Source organism: Montipora foliosa, chromosome 10, assembly GCF_036669935.1.
Source record: "Montipora foliosa isolate CH-2021 chromosome 10, ASM3666993v2, whole genome shotgun sequence".
In the NCBI taxonomy this organism is placed as follows: Eukaryota; Metazoa; Cnidaria; class Anthozoa; order Scleractinia; family Acroporidae; genus Montipora; species Montipora foliosa.
The window spans coordinates 29,683,734-29,708,809 of record NC_090878.1 but is presented as its reverse complement, the minus strand read 5'-3'; the positions used below and the strand labels follow the sequence as shown (position 1 = coordinate 29,708,809).

Below are 25,076 nucleotides of genomic sequence, written 5' to 3'. Positions count from 1 at the left end.
AAGGGCGTTATTTAACACGGGAATCGCACTTAACCTTCTCCCATGCGGCCTCAACAGATGGAATGATCTATATGCTGATCTTAAGCCGAAAGTTTGAGCAAAACAGGACAACGCAGAACAAAACACTCGGAGCAGAATCGAAAATCGGCACAAACGCCCCAACCCGTCTATTAATAATCCAGTCCACATTGGTGATAGCCTGCGTAGCAAGCGTTTCCAGGGGGCGAGAAGTGAATTCATTTTTCTGGCCGCGCGAGAATAGGGCGAGCGCAAAAATAAAATTGGAGGGGGGAGGGGAGGAGAGACCCCATTTTTCGCGCGATAAAACACGGAAATCCTTGCTACGCAGGCTACATTGGTGGGGGTAAGTTATCTCACTACAAGGCCAATCCTGCTCCCTTCAAGACTCAAACATGGCGTATTATCTTATTATCGTATTAACTTGCCCGGAAATAACCCCCCTCCGGCCAACAAGACCCTTAGAGAGCTCAAGTAACGGCAAACGCAGCGCGCTGCAAATTTAACGAGCAAGATACAATTGCTTGCGCGCTCTCAAACATGCAAAACAACAAAGTGAAGTAACCAAAGAATACCGTAGATGGGGGTCAACTAGGACACAGAATGGTTCCTTTGGCCACCACGCTCAAACATTTTTTACTTAACATAATAGAAACATCACTAGCAAATATAAAAGGTCTGTAACTAAATTAAGCAACCACATCAAGAGGAAATAAAATTGTATTGTATTGTAACCACGAAAGATCAATCTGGGAGTGTGCCGATCCTGCGTGGATCAGTATTCCAGAATACGTTAACAACTAAGTGAGTGTGAGTTTACAGAAAGAGGCATCCCAGATTATGATTGTCCCCAACAAAACATATGACGATGATCTTGTGTCCTTGGGGTTACATTCGTTTTCGCGCCAAGTGCCGTGAGCAGTTTATTTATCGAGAAAAAAACAATTGCTTTGTGCACTCTTAAACAAAAGCAAACAAAAACCTGATATAATTAAATTTGGGCAACTGGTACACTGAAGCCTCGTAAAATCTGTCGAGTGAGATATCATCATAATCACCACCACAGTTAAGATCATTTATGACAGCAAAAAGCGTAATATTGGATCAAAGATACGACAAAAAAACATAAGGCGGTCAAATTGCTATGAATACATTAAAGAAGATTCCTTTTCATTTTGCGCATCACATTCGACCCTCACAGAGAGAAAGTAAAATCCCATGTAATTCGGACTAAAGATGTTAGATGATGACGAAATTTGTTCAACTCAAAGATAAGTTATACATTTTCAGCCTTCCAGAGGCCAAACCACGACCCGAAAGGAAATCGCTTATCCGTTGATCGGTTTAGTTCGGCTACAAGTTGGCAAGCATTACATATAATTGTTTAGTACATCACAAGCATCTTCAGCATTCTCGAGGAATCGAAACGCTTTGTTCAGTTCAAATCCTCTCTCCGTGAATCTTCTTCGTCACGAAACAGAAGGTAGAATGCTTTTTGACGACATCTCGCGTGGTAGTGTCATGAGCGCTCGTGCATCTAACTGATTGGTGGACGCCCTTAATGTAAGGACGTTTAGGAGGATTCACCGAAGACCACGTTCCTTCTCTCCGCATTTTTACTTACAAGCGTTTGTGGACGCTGATTAACGTCATCTTCGTTTGCTTTGCAATGACTTTTTGCTCGATTCTCTCCGCCTTTTATCGATGGGATTTCGTGGGTCGTATATTTCAAACGTGTCCTCGTCTTCAATGAAAGCGTCCCTGGCTCGTTTTAATTCGTTTTCGCACGAAAGCGTGTGAAACATCCTAGAATAAAAGAATGGCCCATGTAAATTTCATAGTAATATAGAAGCGTTCGTTTATACAAACGTTGGCCGTGTAGAACTTATATTTTAAACAGAGTTAACTGGAGAGAGTGTAGTGTAACGTAAAGTGCTAGATTTCTATCCCATATGAACCATGTGAGCGTTAGCCCTACTGATCGAACTGGGCCCACACAAGGACAGAGAAAAACTCTGACCACGGTGGGAATTGAACCCACGACCTTCGGGTTAGATCTCCGCCGCTCTACCGACTGAGCTACAAGGTCAGACGGGAGCAGGCAATTCCCACTCTGGTCAGAGTTTTTCTCTGTCCTTGAGTGGGCCCAGTTCCATCAGTAGGGCTAACGCTACTAAATCTAGCACTTTACGTTACACTACACTCTCTCATAGTAATATAGTTTAATTCCCAGAGGACTGGGTCGAGACACCAACATGGCCGCCGTTTCTTTGTTGGGGGACAGCAAGATGGCGGCCGTGACGTCATGTGAAAACAGATAATTAGTAATTAGAGCGGTTTTCAATTGAGTGTCGTCAAACAAATACCAAAGCAATTAATTCGACCAATCACAGCAGGTGCAAAGAGCGCAATGAACCAATCCAAATTGGTAGCGATTCCATGTGACTTGCTCAAAGCACGCGAAACATCGCGTGTAGAAGTCCCGATTGGTTTTGGTTTTCCTTCTCGTTGGCTGAAAAACTGGCGCGAGATTTTTAAAATAATCTCTTAGCGTAGAAATTGCAATCGCGTTATTACTTTCGACAGTCGTTTGATTAGATTTGTGCTGATTTCAGTTGATTTGTAGTCTCCTCAAGTTCAGGAAATCCTTTTACAATTAAGAAAATTGCGGACATAGTCTATGCAATTATCTACGTAACTTAAAGATGCATTCGGTCTAACAATAGTACAATCTCTTTACAATCTCACAGTTTTGTGAAATGACCCATTTCTGACACTCTTAAAATACTTAGTCCCTGTGTAAGTCCTACATCTGCTAGTTTTCTAATCAAGTTATTATGCAGCAGTTACAACTTTTGTATGTTATATACAATTAAAATAGTATGACGAGGCGCGTGAGCGTAGCCCGTTGACTACAGTGAAAAATTAGTATAAGAATATAAACTTAAAATTTAAATTATATATAAAAATTAGCACTAGAAAAATTGATAAACTATATAGGATCTCTAAAATCTAAAATGGTAGTTATAATTTCCTCTATTTGTTAACATCTGTCTCCAAGAGAAAATAATATGATATGTTCGCAAAAGGTGGAGAGATTAGTTTTAAGAATACAGAAAAGTAAAGTTACTTGTCTACTCTTAAAGGAGTCAACACAAATGATTGCAAGATCTAACAAGAGCTTTTGGTGGACGTAAGTTATATTGTTATATACCTAGACTTTCAGTCAACAAAACGATCACTGTGATAAGTTGATTCTTGGTCACGTGCCACTGATCAAATTCAAATGTATCCCGACCGGGATACAATCCTGCAGTTGTTTCCCGCTGCGGATGTTTTGCTGCGATTGTTAAAGGAGAGGTCCAAATTTAGGTCGTGTTCTATTGGGATCAACCGTTTCAACAGCAATCGGTTTCGGTTGAAGCGGTTGAGGTTTCCCAATAGAACACTTTTTCAACCGTTTTCGGTTGAAACGCGGTAACTCCTGGGAATAGTTATCACCAGACTTCTCAGCGTTGACAAGTTGAGGCCCGAAACCAACATGGCAGGAGCCCGCGGCCGACTTTAAATGGCTCGCGTAAACGACAGCGGTTGCTGCCAATGCTTTTTCAACCGTTTCAACCTTAGTTTGATGCCGGTTAAAAAAGTTGATCAACCAAACCAACCGAAAACGGTTTTTTCCCAATAGAACACGAAAACACCCAACCAACTAAAAACGGTTGATCCCAATAGAACACAACCTTAATGTCTGGTCCCTCGGGAAACTAGTTAGTTTTGTTTTCCCTCGAGACTCTCGGGAAAACAAAACTAACTGTTTCCCTCGGGACCATATATTAAGTGTATAATATCTCCTTACCATCCCGTGTCGTCTCCCTCTTCATCTTCCTTCTGCAATTTCTCTTTGTCATCGTCTTCTTCGTCTTCCTCTGGTGATTGTTCGAGTTTGGCTTGAAAAGACGCCAGGAGCGCTAAGTTCTGCGCAGACAAGAAATAGGTGGTTTTCGTAGAACAGGCGAGTCTAAGAGTGCACAAACATCGGCAAAAAAAGTGCGCGAGTACGAGGACAAGTACACTTGTACTCGTTCTCAAAATCGTGCTCTACGTATTTAAGTTAACGTATAATACGATTTCCAGTCTGCAGAAAACCACACTTTGTCAAAATATCCGACAGCATTTTAAGCTGCTTTTCAAGCTTATTTTTAGTATACTTTGTCCACTTTGTACGACGAAAAAGAGTTGAAATAATCGCGAAAGATCTGCGAATGAGCAAAGTTATATTTTGGGATGAGCTTTTCGTCGACGTCAACGTCATAAACCTTAAAGTCCCAACATCTCATATCCAACGCGTCCTCATGGAATAAAAGGGAGCTTAAGATCTACGACGACGACACAAATGATTGTAAAGTTTGTAAAGAATGATTGGCTAATTAAACGGACCCAGGAGCCAAATGGGATACTGGCGGACCGCATTCTTCTGTGCGATGCTCCAAATCCCATATGCTTTCCCAATTAATTTGTAAGTGCCTTATCAACAGGGGCACTATACGTCTAGACGCCTTCTTTTTTTCGTTTTTTCTTCACTATAACACGAATTTTGGGAGACAATTTAGTTTGCATGGTGCTGGGATGTTGCTACTTCTCAGACGGTTAAATAATAGAGAGCTTAAGCACGCGCGTTTTGGAGACGCGGACGCCAACCGGAAGTGAGCTCTTTTCCCTTTTAACTTGTCTTCACAAACCACATTTGTATGGCTAAGTATCTTTTCTCCATTAGAGATGATTAGTATAAAAATCTGGGAGACACCACTGTCCTGGCACGCGACATGTTCTCTTCCGGTTGCCGTCTGCATGTGTCTCAAAAATGCGCGTGCTTAAGCTTTCTAATATTCGCGCTGGCTTTGTAGGATTGCCCTCGGTAATATTATCATAGTTATCTCATTCAAAAAAGTTCCTAAGATAGTACAACGGTGGAAGAAAAAAAGCCTTCTGAAAGCACGCTGAGGAGCATTTCTGGGCAGTGAGGAGCTTAAGCAACGACAACGGCAATGAGAACGTCACAAATTTGCATATTTGCAAAGCAATAGCTTTGCACGCTCGACACGCGCATCTTTTCATTTTTGTCTATTTCTTTGCCGTCGTCAGCAAAACAACAGGGAGTTTAAGAAACGACCACGGCTACGACTACAACATCGCCATAAAACAACAGTATCACTGGTTAAAAGAGCATAAATAATCGTGCTGCACGTGCAGCACGGATTTTAGCAAATATTTTAGCGGTCCTCTGGATAACGACGACGTGAAACCATTTTGTAGGACGTGAACAAAACTGAATAATCGCGAAAGACTTAAGATAGAGCCAAGTTATATTTTGAAGTGACGTTTTCGTCGACCGTCGTCCTCGTAGATCTTTAAGTTCCAAACAACGCGAAATGACCAAATTTGAGGTTTTAGGGAGAACGTGAGCGCTTGAGGATAAATTTTTATTTTCTTCCCTAAATCGAGGGTCGTTCATTCTAGTTTCTTTATTGAGGGTTTGCCACACCTTTGTCACGTTAAATGCTTGGAGTAGTTACGAAGCGATTACAACAACGCGAATTCACATTTAACGACGACTTTCTTGTTGCCGTTGTCGTTATTAAAGCTCCTTATTAGTGCTTGCGAGCTGAACACTTTACCTGCTCATCTCGTCCCTCGCCTTTCCTCTTCTGCGCCGCTTTCTTTTTTTCAAGGTAAGTCACTTGCTCCGCGTGAAAGGCGGCCAGCACATCCGATTCTTTAGACGCTGTTAAAGCAACCGACAAATAACGTATATCAATTTTGCTATTGCTGTAGTGCAGAGAACACAATACAAACACTAATTTTTATAAGAAACACTTAGCACTTAGACTCACTTTGAAGAGGAGGCAGACATGAACTCGGAAATGGCTCAATACGCGATGGCGATAGGCCACTTTCGATAGATTAAAATTCAGCTTGAAAGAGAGGTTTAGAAGACAAAGGAAAGTGGATGATATGCAAATAGTTGTTACGTTCATTCCAACGTGTTTCTATTGTTTTTGTACTCTCTGCCTCGCCATAAACTGAATATTGATATTTCGAAAATGGCCTATTGCTACGCTTAGTGAATGGTTCAAAAATCTCGCACCAGTTTATCAACCAATGAAAAGGAAATCCAAAACCAATCGCGACTTGCACGCGCGATTTTTCCCGCGCTTTGAGCAAGTTACATGGAATTGCTACGAATTTGGATTGGCTCATTGCGCTCTTTGCACCTGACGTGATTGGTCGAAGTAATCGCTTTAGTATTTGTTTTACAACACTCAATTGTAAACAGCTCTATTCAAGTAATCCACTGAACTAAACTCGCATTCTGATCCGTTCTTATGTTCTTTTGATTGAACACATTGACGAAAGTTGACGTTACTATCAATATAACATCCCCTAACCAGTTATTCAAATTTTCAGAGGAAGTTGGAGAAGTTTGCAATAGAGTGCAATAAACCTAAAACCAAGGTAATTGTTCTGGCCAATCAGAACACACGCTGACAATCAAATCACAACGCAACACAAATACATGCTCGCATAAATACAAATGCACACAAATACACGTACGCAGAAATACAAATACACGCACGCAGAAAACGATAACGTAAAAGTTTGGAAAGCTTTTGAAAACGTGCGTCTAAAGACAAGTAAAAATGGTGGCTTTTGAAAAAAAAAACAGCGTAAGATACGAAGTAGAATTTACATCGTTTTTGAGGCGGAGATCAGCGGCCGTTTGAAGTTTGGTCAGCGCTAACCGTTGCTTAAGAGGTATCAAAACCTATAGGTTTCCACTGCTTCGAGCAAGGGTAGGGCTTATATCAACAATATGTTTGCCTGTGAGTACTTTGGTGCTGATCTGGATCCAAATTTGAACCTTACATTACATTTAGAAAGTAAAAGAAAGCAGCTGGTAGAGTTAACCCTTTAAGATTAATCCGTCCGTCGATCGACCAAAATGGGCTGAAATAATCTTAAAAACTATGATTTTGTCTATTTTTACATATTGCGGATCTTTTGGACTTGGTCAGATACTCGAAAAAGTCTGATAAAGAACATTGAACAATGAAGCTTGAAAATTATTGGTAACTGCAATCTAAAGCTTCCATCAGCAGAAAATTCAATTCAGGGCAAAAGATGCCATTTTGTCTTTGATTCTCTTCAGAACAATGTTTAACTACGACTGCCCATAAATTGGAAGTAGCCAGCATTCTTGGTGCTGACCAAAAGAAAAGCGGACTCTGGAGACGAGATTGGCTCAGCTGAAAACCCTTTCGAGCCTCCTTAATTGCTTCAACTCGGTGAAGTAAAACGGAAACCTTAGTAACCACTTCAAAGGAACCAGCCAATCATAACGAAAACGCAAAGAAAATACATGCGCGGGATAACGAAACGGGCGACCTTTACCTCTCATGGCTGAAAGTGGGGAGAGACTCTTAACTCAATCACCAAGCGTAGTAATACAAGAACAGGCAACATACCTAACTCCTTTCGTCGCCAGTGATGGGTCACAGCAATTACTTTGTTTTTTTGTTTTTTTTTAAATTTTCGATTGAAAATTGAAAAGCTGCGTAAACTGAATAACAACGGATTGCAAAACTGGATACAGTACTTTTTACCTGAGTGTTTTTTGCCCTCATTATCCTTCTTTCTTTTTGTCTCCATCATTTCCCGCTTTAGTCGTTTGTATTCAGCACTGGCTGATTCCTGTTTGCTGGAGAAGAAACACAAAGAAAAAAAAATCAATAAATCAATGTAGGATGACATCTGATTATCTGATGGACCTTGGAAGAACTTTTATGTTACGTTCAGCTTAGGTTCAAGAGGAAGGAAATGGATTGATAAAAATATAAATTTTATAAAAATCACTTTCACATGCTTAAACTCTATTTATTATGTTTTATGTAGATAAAACAATGGTTTGTCCGAGCAACTCGGAAGTGAGTGGTAATGGAGTGCACTCTCCATCGATTGGCCTAGGCTTGATACTTGATCTCGTAGACAATTGCCTCGCCGAAAATATGATCGGCGAAGCCGTTGGTCGAAAATTTAACTTTAGGGGACGCATGTCTATGATAGGTGCTATATCAAAATATGGCCCGATGTGAAGGAATCCGAAATCTGGAAGCCCTCAAACGTAAGGCTTTGGAATCCGGAATCTGTTACATAGAATCCAGATCCATTTCGGCGGAACCCGTGCGTTTGGCATCCGCAATCCACGACTCGGGATCCGGGATCCATTTATCGGGATTCAGAATCCACAGGCTAGCATCTGGCATCTGGAATCTGGGGGGGCCACCTGGATTCCTTCACAAAGGGCGAAAAATAAGACCTACAGCGTTAAGATGAGTTTCTGTGGATATACTAACGGATTTTCAGATGCATCTGTGGTCATTTTTTCATCAAAGTTATCTTTCTCTTTATCTCCCACTTTTCTTTTCTTCAATTTACTTCGCACTTGATCAAGCATCTTCGAGTCCAAGTCTTCATCACCTGTTATCTACAAGAAAGCAAAATTATATTATCTGAGTGACTTAGTTTCTATGACGAATTATTGACTCTTTCATACGTGCCAACTCTCCCGGATACGGAACGAATCTCCCGGTCTCCCGTACGGGTCATTAAATCTCCCGGATAAAAACGACTCTGAACCTTTCACAGACGCTTCTCCATTCTAGACTCAAATTGCATCCCCAAGTTAAAAAAAATCGATTTTTTCAAACTCGTTTCATTGTTTCTTAATATATTTCTTCATCTCTGAGTTTCAAACACACGTTAATAGAACTAAACAAAATGGCTTCCTTTAGGTATCACAGCCATATAACCGATTGTTTGATTGGATCTCCGATTAACCAATAAAAATTCTTGACATAAGTACCCTGCTTTCCCGCAAATTCACAATGGCGGCAGAACATTCTTGTATTCTGAAGGAGCTGCTGGGGGATGGGTAAGTGCGTTTAGAGAAGGGGCGGAGAGGAGGGGAGGGGGAGTGGGTAGGTTGATCGAGGGGGGAGGGGTGGGGAGACCGTATGGAAAAAATCTCCAGATTTTAGATCTCCATAGGTTGGCACCTCTGCTCTTTATCGATATACTTCTAGAGACTGTGCATTGGGAAATAAGTTAGGGTATCCCTCAACCAATATGCTTTACAATTATAGCTTAAATACATTAGGGTAGATGCCTTATCCCTAAGTACTAAGTTTGAAAAGAAAACCACTGGACAAGGGATTTATTATTTGGATACTGATGAAATACTAAGATATTCCTTTTTACTAAAAGAAACTTATCATTCATACCATGAGGATATAAAGCGACAGCAGCCCATAATCCACTGCATGATACTATTATGAGATTGTGAGATACTGTAATATAATTAATGTTCTCTTCTAAATGAACATTTTTATCACTCATTTGACATTATCATGATTTGTTTTTCTTAACTTTGTTTTTTTTTCTGTGCCGTGCAAGCCACGTAAACTAGGAAGAACTAGCATGTAAGAATCGTCAAACATGTTTACTTTCCGTGCAGGTTGCAGGTGACCACTTGGTGATCACCACTTTGAAAATGTCGAACAGAACAAGTTGTATTTAATCTGGTCTGGACATTTCGTCAGTATCTGTATAATAAAGAGAACATTAAATGACTGCCACGCGCACTCGTGAGAGATACTAAAAACACTCAGAGACATCTGTCTCTTAACTACAGAATTTGAACAAGATATACCAGAAGGGAAGCATTCACGTTAAAAGTCTCAAAATGGCATCTCATTTTCAGGATAACTTGACTTTACTAATAGCGGAAGGGCAGGGTTCAATTGGAAAGGAGACACTTGGTACCCAGGGGTGGATCTAGGGGAAGGGTGCAGGGGGTGCACCCCTTCAGATTCAATCCTCTGTGAGCAAATAAAGGTGCATTAATTAGGAGAGGGGAATAGTGGACTACCGTGAGACAAAACCCTCGCAGAGCAGAGTAGAGAAGCAACAAACTCAACCTACATATGATGCCAAGTCACCACTACGCCGTCCCAGTAGTCCCTTCTTCATACAACTGTTGAGTTCATGCAGTTCTCCCAGTTCATACAACTGATGAGCAACAAAGGGGTGGGTGGTAGATATTACCTGAGGTAATGAACTTAAGGGGATTTGGTGCTATGAGTATGTCCCTGGGATACTGAGTTAATGACATCTTTTCCCCTTCCTCAAAATACCTCATCATCACTTTCTTCATCTGAGGAGACTTGCTTGGTTTTCTTCTGTTTCTAAAAAGAGAAAATGTTGTCCGGCATTAGGATTTTCAGTAAAATCCCATTTAAAAGTTGTAAGCTAAATTGCTTGGTCTTTTAAATAAAAGTAAGGCTGCAGTTGACCTTGTTTTGATAAACTTCACTGCTTCTTGCGAAGCATCTATGATTTACGAGATATTCTCGAAAGTTTCAAGGTTAGTGCTAGATGAAAAGTATCCATTTTCCGGAAGAATCCATAAATTTTTGTATTAACCGTCACTTCTGAAGATGTATGCAGAAGCATACAAAACGTCAAGTATGTACGCATAAATGTTTCAGAATTATTTTGCCTAGAGTATTCCTATTCTCAGTAACAAAACACATGGCATGCAGGTCAAACATTACCCAGCAAGCTTCACACTATTAATAGAGTTGAATAAAGACTGAACAAAGACATGATAGGTTAATTTTGCCAAACATCAGCCAGAAGGAGGACACTCTACAGCCAAAAAAAGGTTTCCAACAGGAGCTGATATCCAACTCTGAATGAGTAGATAATAATTATCTACACTACTCTACACAGTTATTGTGTATGCATAAAATTATGCACGCAAATCAAGGATAATACTTGATGCAGAAAAGAACTGTTTCACCTTTAAGGCTGGGTGTCACTGGGTGCTGCAAGCATTAATCAAGTTTAAAGATGAATGGGATTCGAACCCTGACATCTGTAATACCGGTGCAGTGTTCTACGAGTTGAGGTATCAAGCCATCTGGGAGCTGGTCATTTTGTGAATTCATATTGAGCCCGTACAGGATAAAGATATGACGAAAGTTAATATATATGAAAGCCATAACTAATTGAGCTGTGGAGAGAAGCAAGCATCTCCAGCATTAATCTTTCTACTTCTAGTTTTATGCCCATCCAACAACAACACAAACCACCACCACCTTTACTTGCAATTGTTTAAAAAAGTGTTCGCAAAAGATTCAAGTTAATAAATGTTTGACAGATTAGAGAGAGAACTGGCTGGGTGCAGAATAACCTGGTCCCCAGGGTCTCTCTTCTTCAAGAAGAGAGACCCTGGGGACGAAGTTGGGTGCAGAAATTAACCTAAGACACTGGAAAAGCCAGGTTGCCAACAAACTCTTCTTCCCATTATAAAGTTTGCTTGTAAGCCCCACCTTGTACATACATGCAATGGGGAATGATATATTGATGTGACTACAAATACCTCATCTTTGGCTAATCACATTGATAATAACAGATCACAGAATGTCACCTTGCTGCTATCCAAACTAACTCGGGCAATCAATGGCAAGGTTTTCATACAATTAAGGGACTTGTGAAACTCACTGTAGTTATAAGCGAAACAAGTTTACTAAATGCTTCTTTAAGTTTGCATTTTTCCAATACCTAGCAATTTCCCTGTAAACTGCAAGCCACAGGTGTGAAATTTTTTCCTGAGAATTTCAGAATTTTGTACAGGACATAGTTAGCCTTCTCGAATAACTATATATGTACAACATAATATCTTAAGGTGTGCAATAATCTGGAAAGTTGTCTTAAGATTTCCTCAGAGACTTCATCTCCAATGCTTTCCATATCTAAGATTTCACCAAAAATATGATCATCCACAGAGACTTTTCCTTGCATAATATTAGTTTGAGTTTATTTCGCTTTCTTCAAACCCCTTTCCCAGGAGTGGAGATTGGGGTTAATGTGTGTCACAGGGGCTGAAATGGTTTAAACTTTCCACCAGGCATAACAACTTCATACACAGGGCTAAGTTCAAAGTTTTTGATCCATAAGCATGAGAATCATCCCTAAGGTTTGAGGCTTATTAACTAGGCACTGTCACCAGCCATAGAGATATGTCCAGGTTTGACCTTAATTAGATGCAAGTGGATTTCAATAAGCATCACAAAGTGTCCCATTGCTCTTCTAGCCAACTTCAACATCACTTGTGTCTCAGAATACAGACAATTTATGTCACAAAGTGTCCCCCAAATGCTGCTCTTTAAGTGAAGGTTAACTGCTGCATTTACCCAAAGCTAAAAATAACGCTAACCTTTACCCTTACCTTATTCTTGAAAATAGGTAGCAAATGCTTAGACTTAAAGGGACACTTTGTGTTGGATGTCAAAATTGAGCGTGCATCTAATTAGGGTCAAAGCTGGACATAAGTGCAGCCATGATAGACCTTAATTAACTAATAGTATTCCTCTATAGTTGTGTTAGTTGCTTTGAGTGCACATTAATACTATATTGGTTAAACCTAATTGCCAGATAATGAAATGGAGGATTTTTTGAACCGCTGTGAAAATCATGTGCATGTGGTATACCTGAATCACGTTTCCTTGTTAGTAACAACAATATTGTAATTATCATAACCAAATTCTAATAATAAGGCGGGGAAATTCAAAGAAATCCAAAAAAAAAAAAATTGTCAAGGAGTAATTTCATGACACCCAAAATGCCTAAAAGTAGAGTGAAACATTAACAACATGGAGGAAATACAGCAAAAAGAAACAGAAGCATGGATGGATACAAATGGACAAGATTGAAACGGATTGCATTCGGGTTATCTTGAAAAAAGTTGGCTCAACGTTTTTCAAGTTTATAGCAAATCGCCTGGATAAAGGTCATTTTTACTCAGAATCATCATTTTTGTGATGTAATGATAATGTTAACAGTACATTTTACCATACCATTTTCAAGTATTAAACTCGTGATTAACTAAAGATTTCCTTGAAACACCCTAAAGTAACATGACATGGCCCATTCAAGTGAATGACATTACTATGGTGTGCATGTAGTATGCATGAATCGGGTTGCTTAGAGACAACAATATTGTTATTAATATAACCAAAATCTAATGTAAATTAATGTAATTTGTTTACCAACGGCACAGTGCTCAGGAGCTCGTTCAACATGTGTCCATGCATTCCAGATCAAATTGGAATTTGGCAGCATTGGTTTTTCTGGTGAGGGGAAAACTGGAGTACTTGGAAAAAAAAACTGTTAGAGCAAGGAGAGAGCCAACCACAAAGTCAACCCACATGATGCCAGGACCGAGAATCGAGCCCAGACCACATAATTGGTGGTAGGCAAGTAATCTCACCACTGCACCACCCCCGCTCCTCGACAAGATGAGAAAATTCAATAAAATCCAAAAAAAGGAAACTTTGTCAAGGAGTAGAGGGAAAGAGTGGGTGACAAAAGTAAAAGGTAAAAAAAAGTCTGCATACAAGTCAAGTGGCCCATCTGGCCGGAGCTTATCCCAGTTTCCGCAGCACACAACGTCCCCGCCCAGGGTCCGAACTCGGACCGCTTGTTCTGGAGTCGAGCACACTAACCATGAGGTCACCGCGCCACCCACAAAAAAAAAGTAAAAGTAATTCTAAACAAACGTTGGCACTAACAAGAAAACAGAAAGTGTTCAACTTCTAAGTGTGACCAAAGACCATGCCGTTCCAGTTTTTCTTGCATTAGTGCAAGATCATATTTTCTTGATAATTTACTTCTTATTTCACTTTAAAATTTATAAATTTACCAAATTTAATGATAATCTTATAAAACTAAAATCATTGGTCACAAGTTCACACAAAACAATGCTATAATCTTAGAGAGAGAAGAGAAGCCATGCCCACAGAAGACTGGGCCCTCTAAAATGACTGGAGGTGGTGACCCCATTGCTTAGTTTCCTGTCACATGACTTAGTGCAGTAGCCATCTTGAAGGAAAAAACATACTTTGGTTGTTGCAAATTTAAGTGAACTTTCATATTGTTTTTGTGGAATAAACTCACCTGAACAACTTTTTTCAGTCTAAATCCTACACCTATGTAGCTGAGAACTAACCCTTGCAGGGATTTTAAACCCACAACCAAGACATTAGGTGTTCTCACACTGCCACCTTGAGTAAACATTACGATATCTTTAAACCCGATAATAGCAGACTTATTGGCTATCAAGAGCCTAAATGCAACAATCATTACCGATAATTACCAATAACAATCTCCTTCCTAAATCCCCTCATCATCATAGGCAAATGTCGCCTAATTGCTGGCAGGTTGCATTTTGGCAGGGGTCTACCCTGAGGGTAACATTTCCAGTTCTAGGATTTCCTGGTAGACAGCAGGCTATGAAACTACTATTAGATGCATAAGCTGCTGATAAGTATTCCAGAACTAAATCAATAATACAGGTTAATACATTACATAAAATTATATTATTATTGAAATTTAGGTATCGAGGCTCTCAAGATGCTGCCAGAGCTTTGTCACAAGGTCCACCTGAAAACTTGGTGCCTTACCCAGGCCTAACAACAGGGACATACCAAAGTTCGATTGCAGCAGCCCAGAGCCTCACATTTCTCAGTGAAAGGTTGAGATGGAGCCAACTACGAGACTATTGACCCCTCAGTCAAAACGTGCAGTTAACTCGAACGATGATGATGAAAATTTGTATTGTTATGAAGGAATAAAGGGGAGTAATAGTGACATTACTGAAACTAAACTTCCCTTCAGAATACACAATAAGCTTGAGCCATGGTGAGAGGGTAAACATAGTGATCTGAAGCAAAGAGCCATGGCAATAAGCAGCAAGGAGACTGGGAGCTCACTTACCAAGCCATGGTTATGCCACCTTAACAAGACTGGAATTACTTTGATTAATACCACTTTGTAAGTTAGCTGGGGTTTTAATCTATCTGGGTAATGAAGGTTACGTGTACCAGGGGAATTCAAGGTGGTAAAGTTTACAGTAAAGTAAAAAATGATGTATTAATTTGTTGTTTGCGACCTTCTTTTTCTGTATGTTTTTTCAGAGCTGCATGTATTGATCATTCATTCCCACCTCTTGCAGAGTGGGACATCAACGTCTAGCTGGTCATGCACTTTATGTCTAGCGTATAATATTTTCATTCATATTTTATCAGGAAAAACCAAATTGATATAAATGACCCTTCAATCTAGCAAGGGTTTTGGTTGAGGGAATTTTCTAATGCTCCAGGTTACAGAACCATAAAATTCACTAGGAAGTAAAAGGTAAAAGCATTGGTGAAAGGTAAAAAAAAGCAAATTGTTAGTTGGTTTAACTTAACATTTAACTAAAACATTTCCTGGTTATCTAGGGTCCTTAAAACATTGACCCCTGAGAGTGATGTCTAACACCAGACGATTTTACTCGTCAATGGGGGGGGGGGGGGGGTGTCTTAGGGTGTTTGAGGGGTGAATGGGTTAATTAAGTCAGTTAATGTCCCCATTAATTAACCCATTGACACCTGAGAGTGACACTTTAGAGGATTTAGGAGGGTTTCAACACTTAGAAGACACTCTCTATAGATCAAATATCGCTACAACACTGTATCACATAACAGCAATGTTAAGGTACCATATGAAACACCAATTATTTCCAAACAAGATCTGATCATTACTGTGATGTAATACATTACCTTGGCAATAGGAAAGCCCAGGAATAACACCCTATATTTTGGATTTAGTTGCTCATGTCTCAAAAACGCACTCGGTGACCCCCCTTCCCCCCCCCCCCCCTTTTTATTGCTGAAAAGTTCTTAGGAGGCCACAATGAAACTTTCCGCAAAGTTTGAAGAAATTCTGTCAAGTGGATTCAGAGCCACCTTAAACAAATCACAGAATTAAGCCGTAGCCTCGCAGCTCCTACAAGGTCTCACCTGATTGGAGACCACCCTTGAGGTTTAACAAAAGAACAAATAACAGAAACAATGGACCCTAGGCCTAAAACCTAACCCTTTTGTTTTAGGCCTAGGGTCCATTGTTTCTGTTATTTGTTCTTTTGTTAAACCTCAAGGGTGGTCTCCAATCAGGTGAGACCTTGTAAGAGCTGCGAGGTGACCTGAACTAAGGTGGCTCTGAATCCACTAGACAGAATTAAAAAATAAAGGGTGTTTTTACAGGGCTTGCCCATCGCCATGGTGACATATTACATTGTGTATCTTGTTCAGCAATAATTAGTGTTTCATTTGGTACCACAATGTTGCAAATACATGATACAACATTGTGGTGCTGACCTTTCTAAAAGAGCGTTACTTGGAAGCGTTGAAACTGGTTGAGCCACCTTAATACATTTTACTCTAACACCAGATGCTAAAAAGAATTATTTCAGTCAATGATATCTCTTTAATAATCTATCTGCAGCATGAACACAGGCAACAAAAATAGTTAATGATTTAACACATACACGAAATATACATGGAACACATGGGTATCTGCACATTTGGATAATAAAATCACAAGGACTATGATTGTGACTGGGCCACAATTAAAACTAAAAAAATCAACTTTAGCCAACACTATTTCTTTAACAATCTATCTGCAGCATGAACACAGGCAATAAAAATAGTTAATAACAAATACATGAAATGTACAATAACTCAAGGATATCATATTTGGATATAAAAGCACAGTCCTTTGTCAAAAGTACTGTGATTGTGACTGGAGGTTGTACAATATGCGAGCCATGCAATTATTGAAAGCTAACCATTTCAAAATGGGCGCTATACGACTTAATAACTGCATGCATGTTTATCAGCGATATTATTTTGAAATGGGTGCTTAGACTTAAATGCGAGCCTCAATGTCTGTCAAGAATCTTGTGACTGGGCCACAATTAAATTCAAAAAATTCATCTTAGCCAGTGCTGTCTCTTTCATAATCTATCTGCTGCATGAATACAGGAATGAAAAACAAAAATCACAAATTACCTATCATGTTCAGTACTAACCACAAATTATTAATGATTGTATAGATACATGAAACCTACAATAATTTATTCATGGGTATCATACAGTTCTTGGATGTAAATAAAAATCACAAGCCTTTATCAAAAGGACTGTGATTGTGACTGGGCAACAAAGAAAACTCAAAAAAAAAAAAGAAAAGCCAACACCATCTCTTTAATAACCTAGCTCCAGGAATAAATGCAAGTGATAAAAACAGAAAGAAGTATTCTCTATCATATGTTCAGTGCTCACCAAAATAGTGATTATGAATAAAATTAATGATTCAGCAAATACACGAAGATACAATTCATGTGCACATTGGCAATAAAATCCTTTATCCTTAGTGATTACTCACGATTTGAATTGTTTCAACCAAATAAAGATAAACGATGGCATAAGAACAGAGTTCGATTCCCTCGGGATTAATTTTGAGCCTTTAAAGTGGAGAAAATTTTCTTGTCAAGGGCCACAAAAGTGGCTGTTTGAAATCATGAATTTATTTTGAAAACAAAAGATATTGGATTGGAGCAACTTCTGGAAGACCTTAAAAAAAATACAAGCATGGAGTGCAAACAAAAACATGTGGACCGATAGAAAACAAAACAAAACAAATGCGAAGAACTTTTATTGCCTAATGAAGCAAACATGCACATGGAGTACTAATGCAAACAATGAACACCAAGAGACAATTAAACAGATTGAACCACAACAAGCTAAAGTGAGTACATATACATAGTCAACCTGTCACTACTTGCACAAATGATCTTAATTTTTCTCGTCAGAAATGGAAAACCCATCGTTACAGTGTAGATGCTCTCAAACATTGGTGCTTAAAACAGATTTCAAGTACTTGTGGAATTGCCCTATTCAATACAATCTAAATACCAATGCCTAAAATGCCACTAAGATCATTTTGAATAGGCCATTTTCGATATATTAAATATTCAGCTTGGAAGTGAGGCAGACAGGACAAAGACAATAGAAACACGTGGGAATTAATGTGAAAAATATTTACATATCATCCACTTTCCTTTGTCTTTGTCCTCACTGACTCGCTATCAAGCTGAATTTTAATATATCGAAAAAGGCCTATTCTTCAAAAACAAGGTACATGTATTTATAATTTCCCTTATATTTTTCTTCAATTTAGGGTTAGACAGTTGAAAAAATCAATTCTTTTGGTCCAGTCAGCTCTATTTCAATGTGCCATTCATTTTCAATGTCTTCTTCATCTCGATGAGCCTTTCTGGTTAAAATAAATGCGTTGAAAAAACAGCCTATTTACTGAACATTAATTTGTTAACTAAAACCTATACTAGCACACATTTCTTCCATTTTTCTTATCTCTAGCCTAAGGCTTATGATCAACTTTTCCTGACAGCCATGCTACTAAGTGCATGGAAAACCAGTCCTTTTACATTTGTACATATGCAAAGGTTTGCCTCACAGGACATGTCTATAAATAAAATCAAGATGTTCCAATCAAGATTACTCTTTGTAAAATTTGCAAGCTAATCAGACCAATGAAGTATCTGGGACAACTCCTCTTTATGTTGACCATTATATTTGCCTAAAGTATCCTTTATAAAATCAATCACATCACGCCCTGGCACTGCATTGCTTAAATTGAACTGTGAATGAGTCTCTAGTGCATTGTACAGTTTTAATGTCAATAAATTCAATGGGATTTGGCGAGGGTCAGAGCTAGAAGACGTTGCCCTCTTTCTTTTTTCACCAGAAAATCCAAACTGTTCCAGTGGGTTTTGGCAAGGGTCAGAGCTAGAAGACATTGCCCTTCTTCTTTTTTCACCAGAAAATAGTTTAAACTGTTTCAATGGGATTTCGCAAGGGTCAGAGCTAGAAAACGTTGCACTTAATATTTCCTCATCAGAAACACCACAAATGGTGCTAGTTTGGAAAGACTCTCGTATTTTTTCAATTTTCAACCTTTCCTCCAAAGTTAAAATCTCTTTAAAGTGCTTCTGCATTGCAACACCTACAACCTTTAATTGACCTTTGACCCAACAAAGTATTGGGCCACCAGAATTACCACCATTTAGGGAACAGTTCAGGACTACCAATGTTTGCCCTGAAAATTTCACCTTAGATCCAGACACATGGCCAGTCACAAAAAGAGCTGTTTCACCTGTGTGACTCATAGGAAAACCAAAAGCAAAAATTTGCATTCCTGGAAGTAGAGATTGACTAGACAATTGTAAAGGAGAGATCTCCTTTTCTTCTAACTTTAGCCCATCTTTGGAACAAAGCAAAGCTAAATCTTTATGTGCATCATAGTGAACAACTTCACAGGAACATTCCCCAAAAACTGCATTAAAAATACTAACTTCTTTTGAGGCATCATACATCACATCTTCAATGACATGCATGTTTGTCACCACAAAATGTTCTTGAACAATAATGCCAGATCCATGATCTATTTCATCTTTCTGAGAAGCTTTATTGTACTCCTCTGTAATTTCAGCCCTTGCTTTAGTGGCAGTTTCATATGTTCCCTCCAGGAGCAAATCACCAAGCATTTTGGAATCAAGACGATCAACTTCCTTTTTAATTTCAAAAATGTTGTATGTCTGGTTGGCCTTTGAAACCCAACTGCCCTCTTCTTTTTCACCCTTCTTGGAAAGTAAAACTTCATTTTTCACTGCAAATTCCACTGGACCGGGGCCTGCAAAGCAATCCCTCACTCTGCGCTCTGCTTCCATCCTTGGATATTTAACATGGCCACGTGCACGTTCTTCATATACTTCAGTGCTGCACTTGTCAATTAACCTCTTGAGATCATGTGCACCAGGATAATCATCTTCTGGGTACTTTTGAATAGCCTTCTTTCCATCTAAATATTTAACTGCTTCGTCAATATCAATAATGCTGTATGAATCCCTACGATCAGGATCTTCACAAGGTTTAAAGGGAAAGATGTCATTAACTGGTAACACCCAGGCATTACTGTAACACTCTTGAACTCTTCTTGCCGCTTCAAACCCTGAATATAACCCAGTTTCCATACTACCACTAGTTCGCTCGTTTTGATTTTTTTCTAGCTCAGCAGCTTTTGCTATACTTTCCCTGAGGCTGTCTCGGTTTACTGGAGCACCATAGGACACACGAAGCCCAAATGCGCTGGTAGGACCAGCTGCATCAGTACGTATCTCAGGAAGAAATAATGCATCATTCCAGAAACGAACGGAACCGTCAATTGCGCATGTGCTATGGAGTTCGCTATCCGGTACTAATCCTTCATCCCTAGGAAAGCCCCCAGCAAAGCAATCTCTCACAAGGCGCTGTGCAACAAGCCAAGAGTACTTTTCAGGATTGTCAGTCGTTTCTCGGCACTTTCTTTCAATTGCAGCTCTTCTTCTGTCAATCAACTCTTTCATTTCATCACACCGTGGTCCTGGTCTTGGGTATTTCTCCACGTAAGGCAGCTCATCACACCTCACCATTGCGTCGCGGATATCGAAGATGTCGAAAATTTCGTTTGGATCTCCATTCTCATCAGGTAGAAGCAGGAAGTTCTTAGAATGCAAGTATTCAAACAAGGGCTGGCTCACTCCATCGTAACATCTACGCAATCGACTCAAAGCTTGCTCCCAATCATATTTCTGTCTTTCTGGTCTTCCATAAATTTTCACCTTCACACAAGCATTCAGGGCTTTTCGTCCTTCTCTGCCCAAAACATCACGAACCTTGTCCATTTTTACCATACACAGACTAGCGTGCGGGACGAAGGACTTTTCATACTTGATTGGCGCCAATTTTAGCGACCCACAAACGGGTCGCTGCGCTAGACCAATCAGAGTAGTCCTTGTGGATCCCAGGGAATAGAGTTGTCAATCAAAATTTGCCATACGCGTGAAGTGAAGTGATGGATGAAGCTATGGGAAGATCATGGGAAAAAAACAATTCAAGCATATCTGTCTTGCGAAGATTTGTTTGTGTTTGCTCTAACCGGAGCTGGGAAAAGTCTGCCAAGTACGATTTTTATCGTTCACTTGGAGGGGATTGCAATGCTATAGTGTTCGTAATTGTTCCTCTGATTATCTAGCAATCTCTAATGTCACTTGTCGTGGCCTTAGAGCGTCATATGTAGAAGACGATTGTTCAAAGCAAAGTTGGAGGACATTTTAAATCTTAAGTATAAACTGGTGTCTGGAAGTCCCGAGGCGATTCTCAACAACTATTGACACATTTTTCGTCGACTGAAACAAAATATTTTAAAATGTGTCTTCATCGATGAGTCATTGCATCGTTAAAAGTAAGTTTCACTAAGATGTATCTCTCCTTCTATTCCCGGTCTAGGATGTCTTTTAATCACGGTCGAGCACGTCTTCTACACCTGAAGTTTACCTGATCTTTCATGAGTGAAATCAATTGACTTTCTTGACGATTTGAAGCTTTCCCTTACACAAATCTTCCGAACTTAGTAGTGTTCCTTTTCTATCAGCACAATTACGGCACAAAGTGTTGGTCCAAAAAGTATCACTGGAGATCTCCTTTCCAAGCGGTGACTCGAGATTGAAATAAGTTTACGGTTTATTTTGTTTTTGGGAGGACATTAGCATGTCCTCCCTATGTAAGCGAAGACGAGGATGGATGTGGCGATCACGGGAGGACGTCATATGGTGACGAAATTACTGTGTAGGGGGTAGGGTAGGGAAATGTTTTTAAAAAGTATATTTATAAGAAAAGAGCTTTGTGAGATAAAAGCTTAACGCTGTATGCTGTAGCTATGAATGGCTAATTTGTGAATGGGAAGAAAACATTTCCATGTTGACAAAAATTTACCCATCCTTCCCATGTTTAAAAACCCTGACAATGGTTTTGGTCGTCCGCGGCTTCGTCCGCGAACAACCACTTCTCGCCGCATGGGGCGTTCTGATGTCATCTTTCTTTCGAGGGACAATTTGGAACTTATACGGTAAGTAATTGCCCTTTAAGAACATAATTATATCGTGTTCTGTTGATTTACAGAGAAATATACTAAATATTTTAAGCAAGAGCCGATACAACGTAGATTTGATTTTAGTGGTGTACTATATTTCTGCTGGCCAAACCAGCCTTCTTCAGGTACAATGAGAGTTTACATTGAATTGCTTCTATGTACATACATATATAGTAAATGGATGTTGACGTAATACTGGAAAAAATGTGATAAAACATGGCAGTTACAAAGATTTTGAATTCAAATACTAAGAGTCAAGGAAAAATAACGGAAATCACTCAAAATAATAAACTGAAATCTAATACGTTTCTTCGCGGATATTAAGACGGTTGGGATCAATTGTCCTGCCTTTTAAAAATTAAAAAAAGCTTCCCTGGCCTTATGGATCGAGTCTCTGCTAGAAAATATATCCGTAAGGCCAGGGAAGCTTTTTTAATTTTAAAAGGCAGGGAGTAGGGAGGAGCGTTGCGTGACGACCCTAATAACGGCTGCGAAGGAGACTAGGGATGCACTCGTTTCGTTTTGGACGCATACAAAGGGTCCAAAAAACGAATGTTCATGCAAATTACAAACGCCAGGAAAAACACGCGAACGGCGTATTTAGCAAGGAAATTGAGCATTCCCATTTCTCACAACGGAGAAATGATCGAATTACTTAAATTTCAAGGTAAGCAGTTATTTTCGGATTTTTGTAGTCAAATGATTTTATTTTGTCAAAGATTATGTCCAGCTTGAGGAGTTAAGTTTTGAATTCCCACGTGTAGCGTGACATGATTTGAGCTGTTTTTTTATAGGCGAGACAATCGGCGACGCTTTCAATCTGCCGCCATACCAGTGATTTCAGTCGAAGTTCAGTTTGTTGCTTGCTTTCCAAGCGAATTTCAAGCATTGGTTTGCTTATGACGAGCGAAATGACAGAGAATCCAACGGCGAAGTATGTTAAATTTTTCTTTTGTGCGACCCTGTTGATATTTAATTCCGGGCGTGCACGTGTCATCGTCTCGGTTCTTGTTTTGCAAATTACGCAACTTTTTCGGAGTTAGTGTTAAAAATGAAGTGTTAAACATGAAACTTGAATGTATTCAGTCGCTTGATTATTAACATTTGCCATGGAGAAGTCACGGCCGTACGGGCCGACGATGAACTGTGTATTTCCAAAATTACACCTCAAGTGTTCGTTAAAATAGATGATGCTTTTTTTTTTTACGGAAAACTGAGATTCAGATCTCTTTTTTTATTGCTGTGGAGATCTAGATCATTTATCAACTGGAGCTAACAGTTCCTTCAGCGTACAGATTCCTCGAGGCGTTTTCAGATGTGGTCGATGGAGCTTTGACAGCCCATACATTTTGATTGATGAATCAACGGGCATAACAGTTTCAAAGAAAATGTTCACTTTATTTTAAGTACATATTCGAGGAAAGGGAGAACAAAGAACTAAAAGATTAAAAGAACGGACTGCGAAGGGAAAGGAAAGAAAAGAAGACGCAAATTGTTTGGTTGCTCTACTTGTTTGACAGTTGCACGACGCTTCTCTTCTAGTCCAATTTGCCAAATACACAGAAATCAGTTGATTACATTTTTTTGCTCTTATACTGTTGATTCCCTAAAGCTGTAATTAATTACACACCATTATTATTTCAATTAAATATTGCACATTGTTGTGTAGCGGTAATCAACCTGTCATTTGCCACTCAAGCTTGCCCATTTTTTATGCCCTGGATTCAATTCAAAACTATCTACTCAAGCCGCTGTCACACGTTGAAACTTGTGAGGAACGGCGCTGCGGAACAAGTTTCAGGAGGCATTGCACCGTGTAACATGATAGGTTTCGTGAAAATTTTTTGAACTTCCGTTGCGAGACGAGTTTCACGAAAGGAGAACCGCTTTCTATTTCTGCAATGGTCGCAGCAATCGCAGTGGTGATTTTCACCGTGTAACACCACTTCGTGACAATGGTCACGCTCGGGCTTGTTATAATACGCTGCGTAAGCGAAGCAGAAACCGGCTAAGGCAAATTTCGAGACCAGTTTCAACGTTTCCGAACGAGTTTCGACCTTAATGTTACACGGTGCAATGCCTGCTGAAACTTGTTTCGCAGTGCCGTTGCACACGAGTTTCAGCTAAAACTTTCAACGTGTAACAGAGGCTTTAGTGCAATTGTTCCATGTCCGACCACGTACGCAGTGCGTACCTATTTTTTTTTTTTTTTTTGATGCCTTTACATTTTAATCATTTCGGAGAAACAACATGTTCGATTGTTTTCGTGGGATTGCGCCACGTGCGAATGATGTCATACCTTTTTGGCGCGAAACGCAAATGAAAACCTTGCAAGCCAGACAAGTCGACCTCTCGCGACTTTCATTGCTCGCTCATCCGCTTGGCGTCCGAAAAATCACGCTTCGCTCACCAAAACATTTTCCCATGGGATTCTCGTAAGGTCGACTTATGGCAAGTCTATACTATACTCTGCACGGGTAAGATGATACAATAGCTAGGTAACCGGGCCTCCTCACAGGCCGTCCATGCTCAGTGAAGAAAAAAACCCAACATGACCTTAAATACACGTTCCTGTTTTAATTAAGGCAGTTTAAGCGATCAGTGCTTTCAGGTTTGCCTGTTGTTGAACATGAGGGTCAGTCGAGTAAGTTAACTATGAAATTTTCACTAGATTTGGACGACGGGAGCAACAACAGCATTCAGAGCATCCCAGAGCCAGTTACATGCACATTGGTTGAAAGCTTCGGAAGAACGAAACATATTATAACAATAGGCACTTTAGTTGATAAACTAGCTGCCCTGCGATGCGATGTTTATGGACAATGTGCCCCACTGGTCTGGGGGTTCTATAGGCTGCGAGCAGGCTCTCTCTCTCTCTCTCTCTCTCTCTCTCTCTCTCTCTCTCCAGACCCTCGGAGAGCCTGATGATAAGCTAGTTGCTTGGCAACTAGTTATTTAATGATATGCAAACAATGAGTGGGTCTATGGTAACCCTGAGTTTTTGTTTGTCTGTGGGAAACATGTTACCGGAAAACTACAATTTTTCTGTCTAATAATTATTCGACTTT

At 39.7% G+C, this 25,076-nt stretch overlaps 2 protein-coding genes across 2 annotated transcripts in view; both read right to left on the bottom strand.

Annotated features, from left to right (window-relative positions):
* Positions 1-713: 713 nt before the first annotated feature.
* Positions 714-25,076, bottom strand: part of LOC137973436 (spliceosome-associated protein CWC27 homolog) — a 51,751-nt gene continuing 27,388 nt past the window's right edge. Inside the window, exons 2-7 of the mRNA XM_068820238.1 lie at positions 10,269-10,319; positions 8,430-8,560; positions 7,680-7,774; positions 5,694-5,800; positions 3,875-3,993; positions 714-1,824 (exon numbers count right to left, since the gene is read on the bottom strand). Of these exons, the coding sequence (XP_068676339.1) occupies positions 1,668-1,824; positions 3,875-3,993; positions 5,694-5,800; positions 7,680-7,774; positions 8,430-8,530 (579 nt within the window). The 5' untranslated portion in view covers positions 8,531-8,560; positions 10,269-10,319 and the 3' untranslated portion in view covers positions 714-1,667. The remainder of the gene's footprint in view (positions 1,825-3,874; positions 3,994-5,693; positions 5,801-7,679; positions 7,775-8,429; positions 8,561-10,268; positions 10,320-25,076) is intronic.
* LOC137973433 (uncharacterized) lies at positions 17,658-21,664 on the bottom strand. Its single transcript, XM_068820236.1, has one exon. The coding sequence runs from the start codon at positions 20,768-20,770 to the stop codon at positions 18,560-18,562; it is 2,211 nt and encodes a 736-aa protein (XP_068676337.1). The 5' UTR covers positions 20,771-21,664; the 3' UTR covers positions 17,658-18,559.